Source organism: Taudactylus pleione, unplaced genomic scaffold, assembly GCF_031769625.1.
Source record: "Taudactylus pleione unplaced genomic scaffold, aTauple2 ptg000273l, whole genome shotgun sequence".
Classification (NCBI taxonomy): domain Eukaryota; kingdom Metazoa; phylum Chordata; class Amphibia; order Anura; family Myobatrachidae; genus Taudactylus; species Taudactylus pleione.
In genome coordinates, this window is record NW_028284675.1 from 451,729 (window position 1) to 478,729 (window position 27,001).

General features: G+C 46.8%; 1 protein-coding gene across 1 annotated transcript in view; it reads right to left on the minus strand.

Moving 5' to 3' along the window:
• The window catches only part of CHRNB3 (cholinergic receptor nicotinic beta 3 subunit), a 55,693-nt gene that overhangs the window by 12,792 nt on the left and 15,900 nt on the right, over positions 1-27,001 (minus strand). The window contains exon 2 of the mRNA XM_088481438.1: positions 17,121-17,272. Within this exon, the coding sequence (XP_088337564.1) occupies positions 17,121-17,272 (152 nt within the window). The remainder of the gene's footprint in view (positions 1-17,120; positions 17,273-27,001) is intronic.

The following is a 27,001-nucleotide window of genomic DNA, read 5'->3' on the forward strand; positions in this document are numbered from 1 at the left end:
CCCTACTACTAAGGGGACTGCATAGGGGGCACCACTGCTGGGGGCATTGTGTAAGGGACACCGCTACTGTGGGCATTGTGTAAAAGGGGCACTACTGTGGGCATTGTGTAAAAGGGTCACTACTGTGGGCATTGTGTAAAAGGGGCACTACTGTGTGTCGTAACATAAATAAGAGACACTACTTTATGGTGTAATGTGAATCAGGCCCTATGTGCGGTGTAATGTGATTAAGATTGTGCACTGTGACTCCTAGGGCCGTAGCGCACTTTGTAAACAAGTACTGTGATTCTGCTGGCCGTACCCCACTGGGTGGGTGCACTACTTTTCATTTCTGCCACTGCTGTGTGGCAATGTGTCATAGATGTGCTTTATACTGTGGTGTCTGTGTCGTTGTGCCGCTGCTTTGTCGCTTAGTAACCAGTCAGCTCACTGCAACCTTTGGCCAATAATGTTGAAAACAATATTATAAGCTGTGATATGGTCTAAATTGACTGGAAATTAATGTTATTGAGGTTAATAATACTCTAGGAAGAAAAAAAAGACCAATTTATGTGATTTTAGCTTTTTTTTGTCAATTTTTGGAAAAAAATCCAAATCCAAAGCCAGTCATCGCAGTTTGGCAAATCCAAATCCAAAGCCGGACGACGAATTAGAACCAAATCCAAATCCGGCAAAAATGGTCCGGCGCACATCCCTAGTAAGTATGGGTTTGAGTTAGGCTCCAGGACAGGAGGGATAGAGTTAGGCTTTCGGACAGGAGGGTTAGGCTACAGGACAGGAGGGTTAGGGTTATGCTGTGGGAAAGGTGGGTTAAGGTTAGGGAGAGGTTTAGAGTAAGGGTTATAATACTTACAAAAAAATCTGTTGAGATTCTGACTATTGGGACGCCGCTGTCTGTATTATGACCATCGGCGACCTGACTATCAGGATCCCATATTCAACCCTTTCATACCATGGCCATTTATTTTTTCATTATTATATTTTTAACTGAGCTCATGGAAATACTACCAAATTCAATTATGGTTATTTTCACCGATAGACCTGAAAATTGTTTTAGGGAAAGAAGAACAGTTATGCCATCTAATGCTCTAAGTGGCAGCCAGGGCCGGACTGGCACTTCTGGCAAATGCCAAAATGGCCGATGGCTTTAGAGTCAGCTCGAGGAGTGCAGCTGTAGCTGCACAGGCCGGAAGTCACCTTCCGAACTTTGGAGGTGCCCCCGCCCTCCACTTTCCCAGCCGGAGTTCATGGTATGAGATCAGGGGGAAGGGAAGGGGTGGGGGCATTGACGAGCCGCTGCGTCTGATCGGCCGGGAAGAGAGGGAGGCGTGCCACTAGGCCAGGCCCCGATGACTCGTGGCACGCCCCCTTAAAACTTAACCACGCCCCTAAGGCGTGCACATAGCGCAGACTGCCAGGGCTGATCTACAGCCCCAGTACGTCCCTGGTGGCAACATTTTTGATATCACGCACTGCTCTGCAATAATGGATCACTATAATAAAGCAATTTATTTTTAGTTCAAAACATTACTGAGCAGTGTTTCAATGTCTATATTGTAGGTTAATCTACATTATTAGAAAGACATTCATCAGGAACAGGAATTGACTGCTTTATGCTGATTTCTTACTGGGACAATTCCAGCATCGGTCACTAAATAAACTTAATCTCACATCACCCTGGCTGTGGACCCCCAGTATACTGACTGGCAATAGGTTAATAACTGCTTCCGTTTCAGCACTGAATTTCACACAAATGGTTTCAAATTTGAAGTGGGCGAAGGGCATGCTCCTTTCCATGAATTACTTTTTCCTCTAAATACTACGGTTCTACATCATACTTGCCTACTTTTTTTTTCTCTTCCCGGGAGAAGCCCGAGTAAGAGAAGCAGGAGGGTGGCGCCGGGGGGCGAGGCCTGATGATTTGCGTCATTAAGCCCCACCCCCTCACTGTAAATTGCCGCGATTGGCTCAAATTTAAATAGGGGGCAGGGGTAACTGACGCGAATCATGAAGAATCGTCATTAAGCCCCACCCCCTACACAGAGACACACGATCGCTGCGGAAATGCTCCCCATTCTGCCTACTTCACTAGGAAGTGGGCAGAAATGCGGGAGAGATGCCTACCCTTCCAGGGTGCTGGGGGTTACCCGAAAAATTGGGAGCCTCCCGCAAATTCAGGGAGGGTAGGCATGTATGTTTTACATACATATTAGAGATACATAAATGAGTCAGTACAGTTAATATTTCAACAATATATTGCTTTAAAATTGATAGTGAAGTAAATAAATATGTAAAGTCTTTTCAAGGATCAGCAACCATGCAGTTTATCAATGACGAGGCAACTGGTGCACTACTGCACTTCATACTTACCGACTATTAGCTGTCAGTCTTTCACAGTGGGGGGGGCATGTTGCGGAAAAAGGGGGTGGGACATGGGGCGTGGCCACGCGATTGCATCATCGTGACCAAGTCCCCTTTTCACAATGCTGTGATGAACGGCAATGTGAAGCAGGGGGTGGGGCCACAATAACGCAACTCTGCGTGAATCGCATCACAATCCCCCCTGCTGCCAGGGTTTTGTGGAACTGCGGGGGGGGGGGGAGGCTTGCCTGCCTTTCAGGGGGTCGGGAGCGGTACCCAATTCGAGAGGGTAGGCAAGTATGCTGCACTTTATTTATAGGATTCTAACAAAACTTCTCAGTAATGTGCTTGTCACGATCCAGACTATTTCTCTCATTTGTTATTAGTTGTCTCATGTCCAAAGGTACCCATACATCTGTGACGGATCGTCGTGGTGGAAGCGGAAATGCCAATCTGACGGTCGGAAATGCCGACCGGCGGCCATCGATGTTCAGCGATCCATCGCAGGATCTCTGAAATTTTACATGTTAAATGTCCCCGATTAGACATTCACGATCATTTTTTTATCGTGATCGTCATATCGGGAAAATCCAACATGTTGGATTTCTGCGATCCTGCAATGCCGGGTTCCACTATCGCAGCAATCCGTCGCAGATGTATAGGTACCTTTTACCTCTGCTACTTGTCCTGTGGATCAAAATTCTGATTTGCCCGGGAAGTCTGCTCAGCATGCAGGCTGCAACACCTTCAGTGTTAGCATGAGACTGAGCTATTCCTTCCAGGCTGGTTATTCACCTTAGTTTCCTTCTGTCTGCGAACTCTGCTGAGTCCTGATTAGAACAGTAGCTGATCTTGACTGCAGAGATAGAAGATGTAATTGCTCTCTGGACCTCATTCAGAGTTGATCGCTTGCTGCAAGCGATCGCTCTGAATGAGGGCGGCCACTTACTTTTTAAAGTGCCGCCTTCTGGTCGACCACTAGGCTGTGGGTTACCACCCACAGCTCTAGCGACCGACCAGGGTGATGGTCGCGATGGTCATCACCATCGCGGTTTACAACCAGACCCTAAGGTTGGGTCTGGGCTCTCGTAAGCCCCAGGGAACTTCCTGCTCTGTTTGAGCAGGAAGTTCCCCACTGACATCATCAATGATGTCAGTGGGGCCGACTGGAACGCTTCCGTTTCCCGGGCACATCCCCGGCCTGCCCAGCAAATGGGGCGAGCTGTCACTCAACATCGACAGCTCGCCCCATCTGTTACGAGACCACTAGCGACGGAGTGCCTGTCGCTAGCCGGGTCTCGCGCATGTGCACGACGGAGCCGGCTCTGTCGTGCGCATGCTCTGTGGGGACCATCGACCCCGTTGCGAGCGCATCGGCGCTTGCGACCGGGTCTGAATGAGACCCTCTGTGCTTGTTGTTTCCTCTACACTTCCACAGCATGCTAGTACTCAGGATGCACATCAGAGTTCCCTCCAAAACTCAGTATTGGCGCAGCCATGCTGGACTCAAAGCACTGCTCCCAGACCAGTTGATTGCAGCTAGGGCCGGCGCTAGGCTTTGCTGCGCCCAGCGCCGTCCTGTGTTGCCGCCCCTTCCCTCCTCCGCTCCCTCCCCCTGAAGCTACATAATCACGATAGCGCCGGGAGGCTGGGTGGGCGTTTCTTGCGCCCTCCGGATATACTGGTGCGCCGGGCGATGGACTAGCTTGCCCATACCTAGAGCCGCTACTGATTGCAGCTTCCAATCCCTGAACACCCTATAAATTCCACTTCCTGACTGGCCACAATTACAAGTACAACGTCGCTTCTGCTGAAGTTACAGCTCTGTGCTGAGCTCCCAGGTACTCTGGCCCTGATTCAGAGCCGGACGCTCTTTGAAAGTGCTCGATCTGAATCAGGGCGTTCTTTTTTTAAATGGAACCGGCCTCCTGGCCGCTCGCTAAGCTGTCGGTGACCACCCACAGCTTTTGCGAGTAGCCAGGTGATGGTCGCGGCCATCGCGACCATCGGGCTTGCGACGAGACCCTGGTGGTAGGGTCTCGTTCCCGCAAGCCCCAGTGAGCTTCCTGCTCTAATAGAGCAGGAAGCTCACTACTGACATAACTCGTGATGTCAGTAGGGCCACCCCCAGATGGCAGGCGTTCCTTCGGGAACGCCTCCGTTTGGCCAGACCCCCCACGACCCAGATACAAAACGGGGCGAGCTGTCGATTAACATTGACAGCTGCCCCGTCTTGTAGTGAGTCCCGCAGCGAGTGATTTCTTGCTCGCTGCGGGGCTCGCACACGCACAGTGTGCTCACTGTGCGCACTGTCTGGCCATCGACCCGCTTGCGAGCGGGTCTGAATCAGGCCCTCTGTATCTGTACAGTCCCAGTCCTTCCAATCCAGTTTCAGTCTGGTGAATGCAAGTCTCCATTTATCACATTGTTACAGTCTGGTTTAACTAAAGGACTTGCTACTAGCATTACCATCGGTTCCAGCCGATACCTGTTACCATTGGTTCCAGAGGATACCTGTTACCATTGGTTAAAGCCGATACCTGTTACCTTCGGTCCCAGCCGATACCTGTTACCTTCTGTCCCAGCCCGAAACCGCCAAGCATCAGTCCCAAACCGATTCTAATAATCCATTCAGCAACATCGGTCCCAAACCGATGCTACTCATCTATTCAGTATCATCAATTCAATATCTTTTCTAACTCATCAGTTCCACATCATCGATCCCAGGGCCTGATTCAGACCCGCTCGCTAGGCTGCATTCGCACGCAGCCAGCCGATGTTTGCAATCTGCGCATGCGTACGTATAGCAGTGCGCGAACAAGTCCATGCGATCAGGAAGCGTTCGCTCGCTGCGCATAAACAGCTTGCTAGAATGAGTGACAGGACATGCTGTTTGTGGGTGGTGACGGGTTGGTTGATGGAAACGGGGGAGTGGTATTGCGAACGCAGGCGTGCCTGAGTGTCTTAACGCCGGTTAAGAGGCGTGCATAATTAAGACACAGCATCATAGTACATGTCACATGATTGAAATTCACACTGAAGCACTCGCAGTGTTTGCGGTAGGGTATGGTCAGCCACAAGTGCTGCGATCACTTCCGATGGTACTCGATGTTACTGATGGTTGCATACACATCCTGGAGATGACGTGCATAAGTGGGTGTCTTAAGACAGACTGGTGGGCGTCTTCATACACAACGCGATCGCACTCTAAGACATAGTGGGCGTGCTAATGCCTCGCGGATTTGCATACTTTTTGCTGCATGTAAAGTAAACGCATCTAGCGAGCGGGTCTGAATCGAGCCCCCAGTCCAATATCATCATCTTCAATTCTCACTCCAACCTGCTGTATAATAAAGATATTCCTTTCCTGTCCTCTCCTTCGGGCCCATCATCTACTGCAGTTCCTCTACCTCCTCAATTCTACACATGAGGAAGTCTTGGCTCAAGCCACCCAGATTCATTCACGCCTCCCTAGCCTTCTCTTCATTCTCCCACACATGCTCCGACCAACCTCAACCCTCAGGCGTGACAGTGATTTTTGTAATATTAATTGCAACATGCTTGATGAATACAAGTAACCACTGAAAATCAGTCCCAAATATACGGCAAGTGCTTTCTATGTGTAGTTTAGTATAGTCTGCAGGAAGTCTTATTTTTCCTCTTTGTTAGACTTTCATTACTACTGGAACATATGTTTCTTATTTTTCATTTTTTAGAAATCTGTTGGCGCTCCGCAACCATGATTTGAACATGCTAGGAAACCATGTTACCTCCATAGAATATATTACTGATGTACAATATACTGAGCATTGCAGGGAAACGGTGGATACGATGGTGTTACCTCTTTCATCCACCAGGATCTGCAGAAATGAGGTCTGCGTGTTTGCTCACTCAGCTTTTTTTTTTTATGACCTATTTCACATAAACGTCCACACTTTCTCACCAGTGACAGCGTTGGCCAAGGATTACCATGTACATGTTATTATTTCTGCTTGATGCTATTAATGTTATGGATGCACATAAAAAAAAAACATTTAAATGCAAAGGTGTTGTCTGGCACAGTATGTGATAAACTGCATAAACTTCGTTATGCATTTCTCTCTCTCCCCCCCCTCCCTCCCTCTCCCTCTCTCTCCCTCTCCCCTTTATTTCTTCTTGTGGGCAGAATTTAATTTTGGGCTTCTAACTACTTGCTTTGTCAGTAGTCTCACACACAAGGGAGCTCATTAAACTTCCTGCTAATGATGAATACCACAGAAGGGAGCAGAGCCCTGGAGCAGCGCTGTTTGCAGCCACACAAGGCTGGGCAGCTGGGTAGCCATGATGGGCCTCCTTACTTGCAGGGCTGTGTTGCAGCTGTTGTTACCCTGGTAGTTACGCCCTTGGCTTCCTCAGGTTTTCTCTATACCTCACAAGTTTACTGCAGTTGTGTGGACTGAAGAAAGCCTGCACAAGGGAAATCGTGGAGTGCTGGATAAACACATAATGCACTTTGCAGTTAGGAAAAGAAAATAACACTAGAGGATCTCGGGGGGAGTTGTGTCACGCCTTGGAGAGAGATAAAGTGGAGACGTTATTTATCATTTATCTAGCACTGTCTATGAAATGACAGAATCTGAATAGATGCTTTGGGCAACCTCTCCACTTTATCTCTCTCCAAAGGGCCCATTTATCAATGATCGCTTTTGCAATGCGATCAGGGCATGCCAGTAATGCCCATGATCGCATTGCAAAAAACGATCCTATCGGCTGGATGTATCTACGGGACATGCAGGGACATGGGCTTCAAAAGGAGTCCGTCCCAGCGATGTCTCCGGAGAGCTGCCGACTACTACAGGGGGTGGTGCGCATACGCAGTCCCGTGGACTGCACATTCGCCATAGCCGGGGAGGGTTACCTCCGCTGACTAAAAGTGCGTGTTGTAGCCCATAGGGTACAGTGGCTAACGTCAATGCGATACATTCTGAATATTGCTAAATTTGGCAGCATCGCATCCCCCATAGAGACCTATGGGGGGTGCGGCTGCCAGCGGTAACTGAGGGATCACAGCAGGAATCGGAGATACCTGCTGGGGTCCCTCCTTAATACGGGTGTTTTCAGGGATCTTACCAGGCTCAAATACACATTGATAAATGGGCCCCGAAGGCTTGCTACATCTCTCTCTAGTGACTGGTTTGCTTTCAGCACAACTGATTCAGAGATGGACGCAGTGCCAATATTTACGCAGTTGAGCCGTTTTGCTACATGCGCAAAAAGTCTAGGAAACTCTTACTGCGCATGGTGAGCTAATGCAGGGCCGAAACTAGGATTTTTGTCACCCAGGGCAAGGCCGTAATTTGGCACCCCTGCCTAAAAATATACAACATAGAGAACGAAAAGAGTGTGTGGTTTTGTGAGACAGTAATGCCCCTTATAACACATTATGCCACAGTAATGCCCCTTACACATTATGCCACAGTAAGGCTCCTTTTACATTATGCCACAGTAAGGCCCCTTACACATTATCCCACAGTAAGGCCCCTTACACATTATGCCACAGTAAGGCCCCTTACACATTATGCCACAGTAAGGCCCCTTACACATTATGCCACAGTAAGGCTCCTTACACATTATGCCACAGTAAGGCCCCTTACACATTATCCCACAGTAAGGCCCCTTACACATTATGCCACAGTAAGGCCCCTTTTACATTATGCCACAGTAAGGCCCCTTACACATTATGCCATAGTAAGGCCTCTTTTACATTAAGCCATAGTAAGGACCCATCTCCCTTCTCTTACCTGTAAGGGCTGTGCGGTGGGTGAGCTCGTGGTGGTGTGGGACAGGGCTGCCACACACTGTGGAACTGTCAGTACTGCTGGTCTGCGAGTACTGATTGGACTGGCACCACAATAGGCTGACAGTGTCTCTGTGCCTCTCAAGGCCGGGATGCGGCTCCAAACCCATAAGAGCAGTAACCTGGCCTCCCGGCAGCCTCTCCCCAGCACGCCCTCAAGTCCAGCACCCGGGTCACATGCCCCCTTAGCCCCCCCTAGTTGCGGCCCTGGCTAATGTGTGCGATATCATTCGCATTTGCTTACAGTACCGCTAACACTAGAAGAGTTTGCGATCCCTGGTCAAATCAGGGCGGAGACTTGGAAGTTACCTAAAGTGATTGCTAAAAGGGGCAGTTATGGGTGCATTACTTATAGACGTATTTGTAGGCGCTGCTGCATTCCCAATCACAAATCCAGGCCATGTTTAGTTGGATTAGAGGAAAGTAGCTACAGTAGTCCCAAGGCAACCGCAAATGTCTATGAAGTGTCCGATGTTGTATCAATGTGTTTACAATCTCCATTGCAAATGCACAGACCATGCAGCCTGAAAGTGGCCACCTCATCGCTCGTCCATGCCATCGCACCATGGAGCACAAATGGAAGACTGAGATTAGCATTTGCATAATCCCGAAACCGCTATTGAGAGAGTGGCTGCATTAGCAATCAATTCCGAATCTGGTCCAATGACACAAAATTAGTATCTCTTCCCCATTCATGATGTCAGTGATCTCAGAGTCACAGATGCCTAAATTTGCAATTACAATGGATGCTTTACCACTGAGCAGATGCCACTAGCTATGATATGGTGCTATCATTCTGCAGGATGAGAAAATATATGTATTAAATAACATGGAGGAGTTCAACAGGAAGTCTTTTTCCCACAAAACTGCTTGAGGTATCAGAGATCAGGGGCAAATTTACTAAAAGTAATTTTTAATCGATTAAAAAGCGATTAACATCGATGCTGTGTTTAAAGGGGTAAATCATACATTTACAGATTATTTTTTTATATCGGTTTTTAAGTGTTAGTAAATGTGTGTTTTTTCCCTGAATGATGATCGATTTTTAAACGATTAAAATCGACTTTTACTACATCCCCCCCAGGTCTCATCCCTATTAGGCTCAGGATAATTTAACAAAGTCTTTTCAAGAATATGAATTGATCGTGTTCCTTGGAGGGCAACTAGGCACACTTATGCATATAAAAAAGGACTGTTAACCTAAGCTGGATGTTAACACTTGAACTAGCAATTTAAATATAACTAAAAAAAATAAAAAAATCACGTATGTGCAAGAAAAAAAAACCCTGCAAAAAGTATAGGCTATTTACGTATTATCAACAGGACCATCTCTTTGTATGGGCTTAATGGACAGTTGCCCAGGAGCCCCACAATTCAAGGGGCACAGACCGCCCCGCCACCTCAGCAGTAGCAGTTGACCCGGGCTCCTCCAAACGGCTCAGGCCCGGGTAAGTAGTAGCCACCCCCCTTTCATCACCTCTGGCAGCAACCTTATCAGTCCATACTTCTATATTATGCAGAACAGCACAGGGTTCATTTGCCCAGTGAAAAAAAAAAACAAATGCATATCATCCATTTACTGTCTCTGATGCTCATCTCCTTCTCCACTGGTATGATATCCAGCCCATTGGGCCCTAATCATTCCCAACACTGCACTGAGACTGCACTGAATAATATGGTCAATTATTTTACTATACTGTGGTGTAATCTGAAAGACACTACTAATTCTTTTTGGTCTCTACACAATTGACATTGTGGACCACTTGATTCTCACACAGGGTGGGATGTACTAAACATAACGCCAATATGTACCTAGAATTACTATCCTAATTGCAAAGGACAGCTTTCCCGAAAAAAGCTGTCCTTTGCGATAGAGAGACTTCCAAGTTTATGACCCAGAAGTCCCTTTGTGCAGTGTCTAGTATGACGCGTGTGCCCCTGGGAGTGCTGGGAGGGATCCGATTGCATCCTTCTGAGACAAAATTGCAGTAAGAAGCCCATAGGCTTCTATTGGGTAACATGGCTCAGTGCTATGTCATCTACTGTTCTTTATCTATACAACTTCTCTTGGAAAACAAATAAACTCTCTGGAATAATTTTCCTTTGCGGAGTTCCGGTGGGTGGAGCCAGGGCCGTCTCTTTGTTTGGGCTTATTGTCACTGTCTGTGACAAATCTTAATAGTTTGATGTTATCACCACAATCATAGTACCACTTATGGACGTTTTATATCAGAGCTTCTCAAAAGGCTCAGTTGAATCACCTAAGATTAGTGCTCGAAGTGTGCTGGTATGAAACGGTGTGTCATACCGGCATTTTACTTCTGATTCTGGAGCTATCACTGTCCCAATGCTGTCTGTTTAAATTTGGCGAGGAGAAACGTGGCATGAGGGTAGGCAAGTGCTGCCTAGGTGGAGGTGAGTGCTGCGGAGGGCAGGGGAGGTTAGGTGAGTGCTGCAGAGCAGAGGGGAGTGCTACAGAGGGGAGGCAGTGTTGCACAGGGGAGGTGAGTGCTGCAGAGGGGAGGGGAGTGTTGGGAAGGGAAGGAGAAGTGAGTGCTGTGGAGGGGAGGTGAGTGCTTCAGAAGTGAGTGCTGCGGAGGTGAGTGCTGTGGAGGGCATGGCAGGGGATGTGAGGTTAGTGCTGTAGAGGGGAGGGGAGTGCTGTGGAGGTGAGGGCTGGGGAGGGGAAGTACAGTATAATACTTTAAATGCAATGCACTTAAAGTTGTTCAGTTTACCTAATTCATAATGGTTTGAATGCATTTATTCACTATACAAAATCTACTGTACTAGGTAATAATTAAAGAGGATAATCCTTCAGCACTAAAATAAATAACATGCATTTGTTACAAAAGTTATTGCCCATAGTATTTGTACAGCTGAAACTCTTCTCTTACTAAGCTTAATCACATAGAAAAGAGTAAGAATAAACTGAAGCCTGTATTGAAACATACAAGAATTTTGCCTATGGGTACTGATGGTGAATAGAGAATTAGAGAGGGTAGGAATGGGAAAGGGGGGTGGGGATGGGTGAGGGAAATGGGAAGGTGAATAGGGGGAGAAATAAGGAGAGAGGGGAAGAACAGGGGGAGATGGTGGAGTGAGATGGCATGGTGAATAGGGGTGAGTAATAGGGAGAGAAGGTAGATATTAGTGGAGATTGGGGATGGAGATAGGAAGATGAATGTGGGGAGAAATAGGGAGAAAAATGGGAGGATGGAAGGAAATAGGAAGATGAATAGGGGGGAGGAATAGGGGGGGGCGGTGGAAGTAGATAGGAAGATGAATGGGGGGAGGAATCGGGAGAAATATGGAGAGGGTAGAAGGAGACAGGAAGATGAATAGGGGGAGGAATAGCAAGAAATATGAGGAGGCGGTGGAAGGAGATAGGAAGATGAAGAGGGGGGGGAATAGGGAGAAATATGAGGAGATGGTGGAAGGAGATAGGAAGATGAATAGGAGGAGGAATAGGGAGAAATATGAGGAGGTGGTGGAAGGAGATAGGAAGATGAATGGGGGAGGACTAGGGAGAAATAAGGGGAGGTGGTGGAAGGAGATAGGAAGATAAATAGGGGGGATTGGGTAAAATATGATGAGGTGATGGAAGGAGATAGGGGGAGGACTAGGGAGAAATATGGGGAGGCGGTGGAAGGCGATAGGAAGATGAATAGGGGGAGGAATAGGGAGAAATATGAGGAGGCGGTGGAAGGAGATAGGAGGATGAATAGGGAGAAATATGAGGAGGCGGTGAAAGGAGATAGGAAGATGAAGAGGGGGAGGAATAGGGAGAAATATGAGGAGGTGGTGGAAGGAGATAGGAGGATGAATAGGGGGAGGAATAGGGAGAAATATGAGGAGGCAGTGGAAGGAGATAGGAGGATGAATAGGGGGAGGAATAGGGAGAAATATGAGGAGGCAGTGGAAGGAGATAGGAAGATGAAGAGGGGGAGGAATAGGGAGAAATATGAGGAGGTGGTGGAAGGAGATAGGAAGATGAATAGGAGGAGGAATAGGGAGAAATATGAGGAGGTGGTGGAAGGAGATAGGAAGATGAAGAGGGGGAGGAAATGGGAGAAATATGAGGAGGTGGTGGAAGGAGATAGGAAGATGAATAGGAGGAGGAATAGGGAGAAATATGAGGAGGCGATGGAAGGAGATAGGAGGATGAATAGGGGGAGGAATAGGGAGAAATATGAGGAGGCAGTGGAAGGAGATAGGAAGATGAAGAGGGGGAGGAATAGGGAGAAATATGAGGAGGTGGTGGAAGGAGATAGGAGGATGAATAGGGGGAGGAATATGGAGAAATATGAGGAGGCAGTGGAAGGAGATAGGAGGATGAATAGGGGGAGGAATAGGGAGAAATATGAGGAGGCAGTGGAAGGAGATAGGAAGATGAAGAGGGGGAGGAATAGGGAGAAATATGAGGAGGTGGTGGAAGGAGATAGGAAGATGAATAGGAGGAGGAATATGGAGAAATATGAGGAGGTGGTGGAAGGCGATAGGAAGATGAATAGGAGGAGGAATAGGGAGAAATATGAGGAGGTGGTGGAAGGAGATAGGAAGATGAATATTGGGGAGGAATAGGGAGAAATTTAGGGAGGCGGTGGAAAGAGATAGTAAGATGAATATTGGGGAGGAATAGGGAGAAATATGAGGAGGCGGTGGAAGGAGATAGGAGGATGAATAGGGGGAGGAATAGGGAGAAATTTAGGGAGGCGGTGGAAGGAGATAGGAAGATGAATAGGGGGAGGAATAGGGAGAAATATGAGGAGGTGGTGGAAGGAGATAGGAAGATGAATAGGAGGAGGAATAGGGAGAAATATGAGGAGGTGGTGGAAGGAGATAGGAGGATGAATAGGGGGAGGAATAGGGAGAAATTTAGGGAGGTGGTGGAAGGAGATAGGAAGATGAATAGGAGGAGGAATAGGGAGAAATATGAGGAGGTGGTGGAAGGAGATAGGAGGATGAATAGGGGGAGGAATAGGGAGAAATTTAGGGAGGTGGTGGAAGGAGATAGGAAGATGAAGAGGGGGAGGAATAGGGAGAAATATGAGGAGGTGGTGGAAGGAGATAGGAAGATGAAGAGGGGGAGGAATAGGGAGAAATATGAGGAGGTGGTGGAAGGAGATAGGAAGTTGAATATTGGGGAGGAATAGGGAGAAATTTAGGGAGGTGGTGGAAGGAGATAGGAGGATGAATAGAGGGAGGAATAGGGAGAAATTTAGGGAGGCGGTGGAAAGAGATAGGAAGATGACTAGGGGGGAGGAATAGGGAGAAATATGAGGAGGCGGTGGAAGGAGATAGGAAGTTGAATATTGGGGAGGAATAGGGAGAAATTTAGGGAGGTGGTGGAAGGAGATAGGAAGATGAAGAGGAGGAATAGGGAGAAATATGGGGAGGCGGTGGAAGGAGATAGGAAGATGAAGAGGAGGAATAGGGAGAAATATGAGGAGGCGGTGGAAGGAGATAGGAAGATGAATAGGGGGGAGGAATAGGGAGAAATATGGGGAGGTGGTGGAAGGAGATAGGAAGATGAAGAGGAGGAATAGGGAGAAATATGAGGAGGCGGTGGAAGGAGATAGGAGGATGAATATTGGGGAGGAATAGGGAGAAATTTAGGGAGGTGGTGGAAGGAGATAAGAAGATGAAGAGGGGGAGGAATAGGGAGAAATATGAGGAGGCGGTGGAAGGAGATAAGAAGATGAATAGGAGGAGGAATAGGGAGAAATATTAGGAGGCGGTGGAAAGAGATAGGAAGATGAATATTGGGGAGGAATTGTGAGAAATGTAGGGAGGTGGTGGAAAGAGATAGGAAGTTAGTAGGGGGAGGAATAGGGAGAAATTTAGGGAGTTGGTGGAAAGAGATAGGAAGATGAATAGAGGGGAGGAATAGGGAGAAATATGGGGAGGTGGTGGAAGGAGATAGGAAGATGAAGAGGAGGAATAGGGAGAAATATGAGGAGGCGGTGTAAGGAGATAGGAGGATGAATATTGGGGAGGAATAGGGAGAAATTTAGGGAGGTGGTGGAAGGAGATAAGAAGATGAAGAGGGGGAGGAATAGGGAGAAATATGAGGAGGCGGTGGAAGGAGATAAGAAGATGAATAGGAGGAGGAATAGGGAGAAATATTAGGAGGCGGTGGAAAGAGATAGGAAGATGAATATTGGGGAGGAATTGTGAGAAATGTAGGGAGGTGGTGGAAAGAGATAGGAAGTTAGTAGGGGGAGGAATAGGGAGAAATTTAGGGAGTTGGTGGAAAGAGATAGGAAGATGAATAGGGGGGAGGAATAGGGAGAAATATGAGGAGGCGGTGGATGGAGATAAGAAGATGAATAGGGGGAAGAATAGGAAGAAATATGGGGGGGTGGAAGGAGATAGGAGGTGAATATTGGGGAAAAATAGGGAGAAATTTAGGGAGGTGGTGGAAAGAGATAGGAAGATGAATAGGGGGGAGGAATAGGGAGAAATATGAGGAGGTGGTGGAAGGAGATAGGAAGATGATTAGGAGGGAGGAATAGGGAGAAAATTGTAAGGGGATAGGAAGATGAATTTGGGGGGGAGAAATATGAGGAGGCGGTGGAAGGAGATAGGAAGATGAATATTGGGGAGGAATATGGGGGGGCGGTGGAAGGAGATAGGAAATATGAATAGGGGGGAGGAATATGGAGAAATATTGTAAGGGGATAGGAATATTAATTTGGGGGAGAGAAATATGAGGAGGTGGTGGAAGGAGATAAGAAGATAAATAGGGGGAGGAATACGGAGAAATATGGGGGGGGTGGAAGGAGAGAGGAGGAGAATATTGGGAGGAATATGGTGGGGTGCGGTGGAAGGAGATAGGAAGATGAATAAGGGGGAAGGAATAGGGAGAAATATGGGGAGGTGGTGGAAGGAGATAGGAAGATGAATATGGAGAGATTGGAGGACTAGGAGGAGACATGAAGGGAGATGGGAAGTTGGTGGAAGAATGAAAACAGAGACTATTGCTAGTGGCCTGGTGAATGACAGGTCCAAAACATATAGGTAAAATGTTAGCAGCCCCTACCTGGCTATTTTGAGTTGCGCTTATCTTTTATATAGAGAAATCAATCAATGTATATTAATCTGGCCATATCACGATACGCTAAAATCGCATCAAATCAAATGGTAACATTTGTATTCCCGTGAATGGGTGAGTAGGGACATTACTGGATTGCTTTGCCCAGGGCCTACAATGCTAAGATGGCCCTGGTTATAAACACTGTAAGATGTATTTATGGGTATATTTGTGGAGTTGAGTCTAAATCTATTAAAAGGAGGTTTGTCCCATTTTTCTCTTTTCTAACTGTTTTGAAATCACTGGATTTACTAAAGGCAAAACCACCGCCAAACCACCATTTCTCAAATCCCTAAATTTATTTGATCAAGCTGTGGTCTTGCAAACCATAGAACAATTAAAGGAGGAACCAACCAAACACACAGCATTTTTTTTAAATATCCAACCACACAGCAAATGAGGAGACTTCAATCATTAGGTACTGAAAAAGAGGACAAAAGTACATTGTAATGTGTCATATTTGCCCCATTTTGAGTTACGCAATTCACGTTAGCATATACCTGGGGTGGAGCAGCCAATGGAGTGACAAATGTATAGCTGTTGTTTGGACATTTCTGTAACTCCTGTGCAGGGAAGTGTACCAAATCAAAAATGTAAAATTGGTTTGCCCTATGGGCCTGATTCATACCTGTTCGCTAGCAAGTGATTGTGCAGTGCGCGTGCACGAACTAGTCAGAGCGATCGGAAAGCAATCGCTCACCCAGCAGAGACAGCCCAGCTGAATGAGTGACAGGTCAAGCCGTTTGTGGGTGGTAACAGGGGCAGGCCACTGGAAACGGGGGAGTGGAGGCGCGAACGCAGGCGTGCCTGAGCATTATAACGCCGTTTCAGAAGCGTGCATAATTAATAGGCAGCGTCATAGTACACATCACCTGGTCTAATTATATACTGAAGTGCTCACAGTGCTTGTGGAAGGGTTCAGTCAACCGCAAGCTCCGCAGTCAGTTCCGATAGAACCCGATGTACCGATGGTTTCATACACTTCGGGAGATGACGTGCGCTAGTGGGCGGTTAAAGACTGGCTGGTGGGCATCTGCATACACAAAGTGATCGCACGCCAAGACATAGCGCCATGGCCTTGCCGTGCGATCACCTGCCATGCCGTCACTTAGCTGAATTTGCATATGCTGGGGGCGAACGTGTCTGCTGTATTCTAGCTTTAATAGATATCTCCAAAGGGGGCATATATATCATTGAACATTTGCAGGATATCCTCTGAAAACAGTAATTTTTGGAATGTATCCTCAAATATTACATATCCCCCAGATATACCATGGAGAGATCGCAGTAGATATCTCCGAAATCTGCCTCAGTTCCTCCATTTCAGAGCTAAAATGCAGTTTCTATTGGGACTGCTTTGTTGTCAGATCAACCAAGCTACAGATTGAGCAAATTGTTCCGGAGAGGGATCTTCTGGATCCCGCTCGGTCATCCCCCGCAAAAGCATGCGCCAGCCAACAGCTGCACATGTGCATTGACTGCAGGGGACCTAAACCAGGTAGCAGTGTAATAGCTATAACACTGCTTCCAGCTCTTGGCCAGGACGGGCTCCCATCTTCTGGCAAGAGACAAAATATTTATTACATCCGCATTAAAAATGCGGATTGTATTAAATATGCCCCTGTAGTCTCTAGTTTTGATGTTTTTAAGGGCTTATTCGCATCTTACAGCTTTACAATTGGTTTTCATGTATGGAATGTATTAAAATCAGAGCAAGTACTGGTAATATAAATAAAATAAAATATATAATGATTTTGATGGCACCAAGTGCAGAACTTTTAGGACATATGATATAACTACATAACAATAATTTTAATGATTTCTTACCACATCAACAAGCTGTGATATTTTCAAGCCAAAATTGACTTTTATAGTCTTATTGGGCGTTTGCACCGGCCTCACCCATTTTTGGTATCCAATAAAGAGGTTCCGCAGCAGTGAGTCTTCTATTTCTGCCAAAGGATGGGAACTGCAGAAGGCTGTATGGCCACAGAAAGACAAGTTATTAGACCCATTCATCAATGGCTTCACTAAAGTGCATCAATTTCAGTGCTTACATACATTTTATGTTATACCCAAAATAGACAATGCTTATTATTTATCTTCTTTAAATGGGCAGAATGGCAGAAAGAGGTGTATTTACCACATTGGTAACCTAGGCACATGTCTGGAGCCGCAGTCAGAGGACAGCATAGCAATGGTGTTAAGTTTATTTCATGTATGTTTTTCTACTTTTGTCCCTTGATCGTTATCGCCGTTTTCTTAATAAGATCAATGGAGTAGTGGGTGTTGTGTACATGGGTTGAGCACGCACAATTACTGATTAGGCAAATATTTACTAATCAACATAAATTCTACATTTGGAGATCTAATGGAAAAACCACACAGAAGGCAAGTAAAGTCCATTACATACTAACAAAGTAACGACATGTGCTTGGATCATGGAAGAATTCTACCACAGCACCCTTGGGTATTTCACTACAAATAAGTATCTTGATGTGCCCATAACCTCTAGCAGCTGACTTTCACTTACATCTAGATATGTTTGCTAATACTTTGGTGATGCCAGGAATTGTGCACAAGATAGCAGTGTTCACTATGGAGATGACACTATTAAGGACTGTCAGTGTAAATAAGAAGGGATTCTGCAACGACATACGGCACATCATGTCACTACGCTGTACATCATAATGGTCATCTGCACTGTTTGAAACTAACAGGTTTTGGATACGAATGATATGATTTAATAAATTTGTAATTTTTATATATATATATATATATATATATATATGTATATATATACACCACTATCCAGCATTCTGGCTTTACAAATGGAACAGATGTCTTCACAATTGTTGTCAGAATTTAGATTAAAATAATTCCACACCCAAGATGTGGCTTTTCTGGCTATCTTTTTTATCATGAGCAAGAACTGCTGCCACTGGTGGCTGATTTACGCAAACCACATCCTCATCATCAACATCCACATTAGCGTCGGATAGGACACAAATTTCCCCCTCATCCTCCTTTTGCACTTCCTCCACACTATCATCCTGAGTTTCTATTATTTCACCATCTAATACTAGCACAGCTGTCATGGCATCAGTGATCCACTGTGCAACTGGATGACAGCTGTTATACTTACTTCCTCTATGAAAGGATTGTTTCATAGTCATTTGTTTTTTTAAAATCACTACTAGTAGTAGTCTTCTTGGTCCCTTTCTGGCATGAAGATCCACCCCCAACAGCAGCAGCATCAGCAGTAACAGGCGTAGCACTCAAGGATCCTTCTGAGGAATCACGGATAGGAGAAGAGTCAGTCATGCTTATGAAATTGGATGCAGCAGGACTACTTCCGATCACGATTGAGGATGTTGATGGTGCAGGTGTTGGTGGTGGAGATTGCAGGCGCTTGGATCTTACAGAGAGAAGTGAGCAGCTAGGTGACGCTGGATTGATTGTTACGTTTTTAGCCAAAGCTCCTGAAGTTTGCAAACACTTTGGAATTTGATGAATGTGCTGCAAGTGATGTAACAGGGAGAAGTTTCCTAGATGGTTAAGGTCCTTACCTCTACTCACTCTTGCTTGGCAAACGTTACAGATGGCTTGACAACTGTTGTCCGGATTTGGGTGAAAATAATTTCACACATGAAAAGTGGATTTTTTTTGTCTTTTGCCCCGGCATGACAATGGGCTTTTTCCTACCATGGGCAACAACTGTTGTCTGATTTACACAAACATCCTCGGCATCAACATCCTCATTATCAACATCCTCATCATATCCATGTTAGAGCCAACTACAGAAATATCCTCCTCATCCTCCTGATGCATTTCCACAGAAGCATCCTCGATTTCTACATCAGCATTGTTGACTTGTGCTGCCCATCCCCACATTTGCAGAGGGCACACAAATGGTGGAAGGAGGATCCTCTTCAAGTACAGTATTAGAAAGGTCAGGCTCACACATGGCAATCGCGGACACACTTGGACTCTCCTCAGGGATCTGTGACTTTTATAAGCACACAGTTGGGTTCATGTGCCTTAGCGATTTTTATTTTTTTGACACTTCTACTGGGAGAAGGGCTTACAAAATCATAAGATGCAGAACCACCAGTCATAAATAAAGGCCAAGGCCTTATCCTTTCCTTGCCACTTTGTGTAGTAAATGACATATTGCCAATTTTTTGTTTCTCTGCAGCTAACTTAGCTTTTCATTCTTTTTTCTTTAACGCTGTAAAACATTGCTTTTTTGATTTTGACTTAAGCCCTTGGGCATTGGTCTTTGTAGATGACGTTGACGGCCTTGCATCATCATCATGACTGCTGGCAGCAGCTGCAAGACTGGTATATGGTTCCTGCTCTCCTCTCATTTGATCAACCTCCATATCAACAAACTCGAACTGCGGTCTGACCGGCAGTGTCACTGAACAATATTTTTTTGACACTGGGGAAGAGCACCCCTGAATGAGGCAGTAGCCCCTTGATGAACAACACAGACAGCAGCCTTTTTTGATGGACAACAAAGCACCCCTGCCGAGTGCCGACAGATCACCTGCAGAGTCACAAATACATGGACGATAAACTGCGGCAGTGTCAACATACAATAATAGCGCAACTAAGTTGCTAACGCACACACACAAAAAATATTTTTTTTTTGTGGATTGATATTGATATATTTTTTTATATTGCTATTATTAATTTAATTTCATTTTTATTTTATTTCACACTGGTTAAGAGCACCCTTGAATGTGACAGTAGCCCCTTGATGAAGAACACAAACAGCACCCCTTTTTGATAGACAACAAAGCACCCCTGCCGAGTGCAGACAGACCACCGGCAGAGTCACAAATATGTGGACGATAAACTGCGGCAGTGTCACCGTACAATATTAGCGCAGCTAAGTTGCTAATGCACATACACCAAAAAAAAAAAGCAGTTTTATTTTTTTTACACTGGGAATTAGCACCCCTGAATGAGGCAGCAGCCCCTTGATGAACAACACAGACAGCACCCCTTCTTTATGGACAACAAAGCACCCCTGCCGAGTGCGGACAGACCACCTGCAGAGTCACAAATACGTGGACGATAAATTGCGGTCTGGCCGGCAGTGTCACCAACAATAATACCGCAGCTAAGTTGCTAACGCACACCCCCTGAACAACACAGCATCCCTTTATGGACTGCAGCCCTAACCCCTTGATGGACAGGACAACAACAGCCCTTATGTATAATAACACAGCAGCAGCCCCTTGATTGACAGGACAAGTGACACAGCAGCTGCAGCACCCACTGAAGCCCCTCTTATATACTGCAGCCCCAGCCCCTTTATGGACAACACAGCAACAGCCTTCAGCCCCAGACCCCGACAGGACAAGTTGGTCAACACACTGACACAGACAGTGACAGCAACACTTCTGTTCAGTTCACCATCCACACCCGGAGTGAAAATGGCGCCGATCACCATGATCTTTATAGAATCCAAAACCTGCAAGAATCCAACAGCGAGAGGATAATGTTTTGCCTCGTTTTGAGATCCGAGTCACGCGGGAAAACCCGACCCTAGCTCGGTTCTCGTCTCGGATCTGGAAGTTCTGGTGGGTCCGGTTCTCTGAGAACTGGACCCGCTCATCTTTAGTATATTAGTTCTCAATGTAAAATAATGTGCATTAGATCTCAGTGTAAAATAATGTAAGTATACTATTTCTCAGTATAAAATAACGTAAGTATATCAGTTCTCAATGTAAAATAATGTTAGTATATTCGTTCTTATTGTAAAATAATTAGGGGTGAGCGGGTTCGGATTTCTGAAATCCGAGCCCCCCCGATCCGAGTCCGATCCGAGTCAGGCTCGACTTTTCCCGCCTGACTCGGATCTGAAATCGAGGCAAAACGTCATCATCCCGCCTTCCGAGTCTCGCGGGTTTTGGATCCTATATAAGGTACCCGCGTCGGCGCCATTTTCTCACTCGGCTGTGGACAGTGAAGAGGGAGGGTGGGAGTTAGGGCTGTGTAGTGTAGTGTAGTGTAGTGCTGCTGTTGTCCACTACTTCAAAGTCCATAGGGGCTGGCTGTGTTGTGCTGTGCTGCTGTTGTTAATAGGGGCTGTGTCCACTACTTCAAAGTCCATAGGGGCTGGCTGGACTGTGTTGTGCAGTCAGTTCTCCATAGGGGCTGTGTCCACTCCAAAGTCCTGTGCAGTGTCCCAGTCCTAAAGGAGTGCTGTAGTGTTGTCCAGGGGGTGCTCTGTCCATCAGGGGTGCTCCCCCCAAGTGCTAAAAAAATAATATATTTTCTGTGTTTGTGAATTGTGTGCGCAGTAGCCGCATGTGCATCAACAAAGTAGTGCCAAGCGTGCGCCTGTGTCATAAGTAAAGGGCCGGCTGGCTTGACCGTTAAAGGGTGCTGTAACCCCCGAAAGTACACTCCAGTCCAAACCAAAAAAAAAATATTTTCTGTGTTTGTGAATTGTGTGCGCAGTAGCCGCACGTGCATCAACAAAGTAGTGCCAAGCGTGCGCCTGTGTCATAAGTAAAGGGCCGGCTGGCTTGACCGTTAAGGGTGCTGTAACCCCCGAAAGTACACTCCAGTCCAAACCAAAAAAAAAATTATTTTCTGTGTTTGTGAATTGTGTGCGCAGTAGCCGCACGTGCATCAACAAAGTAGTGCCAAGCGTGCGCCTGTGTCATAAGTAAAGGGCCGGCTGGCTTGACCGTTAAGGGTGCTGTAACCCCCGAAAGTACACTCCAGTCCAAACCAAAAAAAAAATTATTTTCTGTGTTTGTGAATTGTGTGCGCAGTAGCCGCACGTGCATCAACAAAGTAGTGCCAAGCGTGCGCCTGTGTCATAAGTAAAGGGCCGGCTGGCTTGACCGTTAAGGGTGCTGTAACCCCCGAAAGTACACTCCAGTCCAAACCAAAAAAAAAATTATTTTCTGTGTTTGTGAATTGTGTGCGCAGTAGCCGCACGTGCATCAACAAAGTAGTGCCAAGCGTGCGCCTGTGTCATAAGTAAAGGGCCGGCTGGCTTGACCGTTAAGGGTGCTGTAACCCCCGAAAGTACACTCCAGTCCAAACCAAAAAAAAAATTATTTTCTGTGTTTGTGAATTGTGTGCGCAGTAGCCGCACGTGCATCAACAAAGTAGTGCCAAGCGTGCGCCTGTGTCATAAGTAAAGGGCCGGCTGGCTTGACCGTTAAGGGTGCTGTAACCCCCGAAAGTACACTCCAGTCCAAACCAAAAAAAAAATTATTTTCTGTGTTTGTGAATTGTGTGCGCAGTAGCCGCACGTGCATCAACAAAGTAGTGCCAAGCGTGCGCCTGTGTCATAAGTAAAGGGCCGGCTGGCTTGACCGTTAAAGGGTGCTGTAACCCCCGAAAGTACACTCCAGTCCAAACCAAAAAAAAATTATTTTCTGTGTTTGTGAATTGTGTGCGCAGTAGCCGCACGTGCATCAACAAAGTAGTGCCAAGCGTGCGCCTGTGTCATAAGTAAAGGGCCGGCTGGCTTGACCGTTAAAGGGTGCTGTAACCCCCGAAAGTACACTCCAGTCCAAACCAAAAAAAAATTATTTTCTGTGTTTGTGAATTGTGTGCGCAGTAGCCGCACGTGCATCAACAAAGTAGTGCCAAGCGTGCACCTGTGTCATAAGTAAAGGGCCGGCTGGCTTGACCGTTAAGGGTGCTGTAACCCCCGAAAGTACACTCCAGTCCAAACCAAAAAAAAAATTATTTTCTGTGTTTGTGAATTGTGTGAGCAGTAGCCGCACGTGCATCAACAAAGTAGTGCCAAGCGTGCGCCTGTGTCATAAGTAAAGGGCCGGCTGGCTTGACCGTTAAGGGTGCTGTAACCCCCGAAAGTACACTCCAGTCCAAACCAAAAAAAAATTATTTTCTGTGTTTGTGAATTGTGTGCGCAGTAGCCGCACGTGCATCAACAAAGTAGTGCCAAGCGTGCGCCTGTGTCATAAGTAAAGGGCCGGCTGGCTTGACCGTTAAAGGGTGCTGTAACCCCCAAAGTACACTCCAGTCCAAACCAAAAAAAAATTATTTTCTGTGTTTGTGAATTGTGTGCGCAGTAGCCGCACGTGCATCAACAAAGTAGTGCCAAGCGTGCGCCTGTGTCATAAGTAAAGGGCCGGCTGGCTTGACCGTTAAAGGGTGCTGTAACCCCCGAAAGTACACTCCAGTCCAAACCAAAAAAAAATTATTTTCTGTGTTTGTGAATTGTGTGCGCAGTAGCCGCACGTGCATCAACAAAGTAGTGCCAAGCGTGCGCCTGTGTCATAAGTAAAGGGCCGGCTGGCTTGACCGTTAAGGGTGCTGTAACCCCCGAAAGTACACTCCAGTCCAAACCAAAAAAAAAATTATTTTCTGTGTTTGTGAATTGTGTGCGCAGTAGCCGCACGTGCATCAACAAAGTAGTGCCAAGCGTACGCCTGTGTCATAAGTAAAGGGCCGGCTGGCTTGACCGTTAAAGGGTGCTGTAACCCCCGAAAGTACACTCCAGTCCAAACCAAAAAAAAATTATTTTCTGTGTTTGTGAATTGTGTGCGCAGTAGCCGCACGTGCATCAACAAAGTAGTGCCAAGCGTGCGCCTGTGTCATAAGTAAAGGGCCGGCTGGCTTGACCGTTAAGGGTGCTGTAACCCCCGAAAGTACACTCCAGTCCAAACCAAAAAAAAAATTATTTTCTGTGTTTGTGAATTGTGTGCGCAGTAGCCGCACGTGCATCAACAAAGTAGTGCCAAGCGTGCGCCTGTGTCATAAGTAAAGGGCCGGCTGGCTTGACCGTTAAAGGGTGCTGTAACCCACAAAGTACACTCCAGTCCAAACCAAAAAAAAAATTATTTTCTGTGTTTAGCCGCACGTATATATCAAATCGATATAACATAAATGGAGGACCAAACTTTCTCCGATAAAAATAAAATAGAGAAAGATCAAGAACCACTTCCTCCTAGTGCTGAAGCTGCTGCCACTAGTCATGACATAGACGATAACATGCCATCAACGTCGTCTGCCAAGGCCGATGCCCAATGTCATAGTAGAGGGCACATACAATCCCAAATGGCAAAGTTCAGGAAAATGACCTTGAAAAAGACATTTAAATCAGCTGAAGAGAAACGTAAACTTGCCAATATGCCATTTACGACACGGAGTGGCAAGGAACGGCTAAGGTCGATCCCTAGTATGTTCATGACTAGTGGTTCAGCTTCACATGACGATGGAAGCCCTCCTCCCACTAAAAAAATCAAAAGAGTTAAGCTGGCAAAAGCACAGCGAAGAACTGTGCTTTCTAAGAAGATATCACAAATCCCCAAGGAGAGTCCAAGTGTGGTGGTGGTTGCGATGCCTGACCTTCCCAGCACTGAACGGGAAGAGGTGGCTCTTTCCACCATTTGCACGCCCCCTGCAAGTGCTGAAAGGAGCACCCACAGTCCACTTGCTGATATGCAAATTGAAGATGTCACTGTTGAAGTACAACAGGATGAGGATACTGGTGTAGCTGGCGCTGAGGAGGAAGTTGGCGAGGAGGATTCTGATGGTGATGTGGTTTGTTTAAATCAGGCTCCGGGGGAGACAGTTGTTGTCCGTGGGATGAAAAAGCCCATCACGGTCATGCCTGGGCAGAAGACCAAACATTTCACCTCTTTGGTCTGGCAATATTTCTATCCAAATCCGGACAACAACTGTCTTGCCATATGTACCATATGTAAAGGTGAAATAAGTAGGGGTAGGGACGTCAACCACCTAGGAACATCCTCCCTTATACGGCACCTGCAGCGCGTTCATAAAAAGTTACTGTCAAGTTCAGAAACTTTGGCTAAGACCGTAAGCAGTCCAGGGACACCTAAATCCCGTTGTCCTGTTGTATCCAAGCGCCTGCAAACCACACCGTCAACTCCCTCCTCATCAATTTCCTCCTTAGTCAGGATCGGAAGTAGTCCTGCAGGCCATGTCACTGGCATGACTGACTCTCCTATCCGGGATTCCTCTGGAGGATCCTGCATTGCTACGCCTACTGCTGCCGCTGCTGCTGTTGCTGCTGCTGGGAGTCGTTCATCATCCCAGAGAGGAAGTAGGAACACCACTACTTTTACTAAACAATTGACCCTCCAACAGTCCTTAGCGAGGAGGATGAAGTACGACAGCAGTCATCCTGAAGCAAAACGTATAACTGAGGCCTTGACTGCTATGTTGGTGTTAGACGTGCATCCGGTATCCGCCATTAGTGCAGTGGGATTTAGACAATTGATGGAGGTAGTGTGTCCCCGGTTCCAAATCCCGTCTAGATTCCACTTCACTAGGCAGGCGATACCGAGACTGTACAGAAACGTCAGAAAAAGTGTCCTCAGTGTCCTGAAAAATGCCGTTGTACACAATGTCCACTTAACCACGGACATGTGGACAAGTGGAACAGGGCAGACTAAGGACTATATGACTGTGACAGCCCACTGGGTAGATGTATCACCTTACGCAGCAACAGCAGCAGCGTCACCAGTAGCAGCATCTCAGAAATGCCAGCTCGTTACAAGGCAGGCTACGCTGTGTATCACCGGTTTCAGTAAGAGGCACACCGCCGACAACCTCTTAGAGAAACTGAGGGAAATCATCGCCCAGTGGCTTACCCCACTTAGACTCTCCTGGGGATTTGTGATATCTGACAACGCCACCAATATTGTGCGGGCATTACATCTGGGCAAATTCCAGCACGTCCCATGTTTTGCTCACACAATAAACTTGGTGGTGCAGAATTTTCTGAAAAGCGACAGGGGCGTGCAGGAGACGCTTTGGGTGGCCCGAAAAATTTCTGGCCACTTTCGCCATTCAGCGACTGCGTGCCGAAGACTGGAGCGCCAGCAAACACTCTTGAACCTGCCCCGCCATCACCTGAAGCAAGAGGTTGTGACGCGGTGGAACTCAACCCTCTATATGCTTCAGAGGATGGAGGAGCAGCAAAAGGCCATACAAGCCTATACATCCACCTATGACATAGGCAAAGGAGGGGGTATGCACCTGACTCAAGCGCAGTGGAGAATGATTTCCGTGTTGTGCAAGGTTCTCCAGCCCTTCGAACTTGCCACACGTGAAGTCAGTTCAGACACTGCCAGCTTGAGTCAGGTCATTCCCCTCATCAGGCTTTTGCAGAAGCAGCTGGAGAAAGTGAAGGAGGAGCTAAGACGGAGCGATTCCGCTCTGCATGTGGGACTTGTGGATGAAGCCCTTCATTCGCTTTGCCAGGATTCCAGGGTGGTCAATCTGTTGAAATCAGACCACTACGTTTTGGCCACCGTGCTTGATCCTAGGTTTAAAGCCTATGTGGTGTCTCTCTTTCCGGCCGACACAAGCCTGCAGAGGTGCAAAGACCTGCTGGTGAACACACTGTCAGCTGAAGCGGAACGTGACACGTCAACGGCTCCTTCTTCATTTTCTCCTGCAACTGGGGCTGCCAGGAAAAAACTTAGGTATCCTAAGCAACCCGCTGGCGGTGATGCAGGGCAGGCAGGACCAAGTTTGGACATCTGGTCCGGACTGAAGGACCTGGCAACAATTTCTGACATGTCTACTGTCACTGCATATGATACTGTCACCATTGACAGAATGGTGGAGGATTACATCGGTGACAGCATCCAAGTAGGCATGGCAGACAGTCCATACCTGTACTGGCAGGAAAAAGAGGCAATTTGGAGGCCCCTGTACAAACTGGCTCT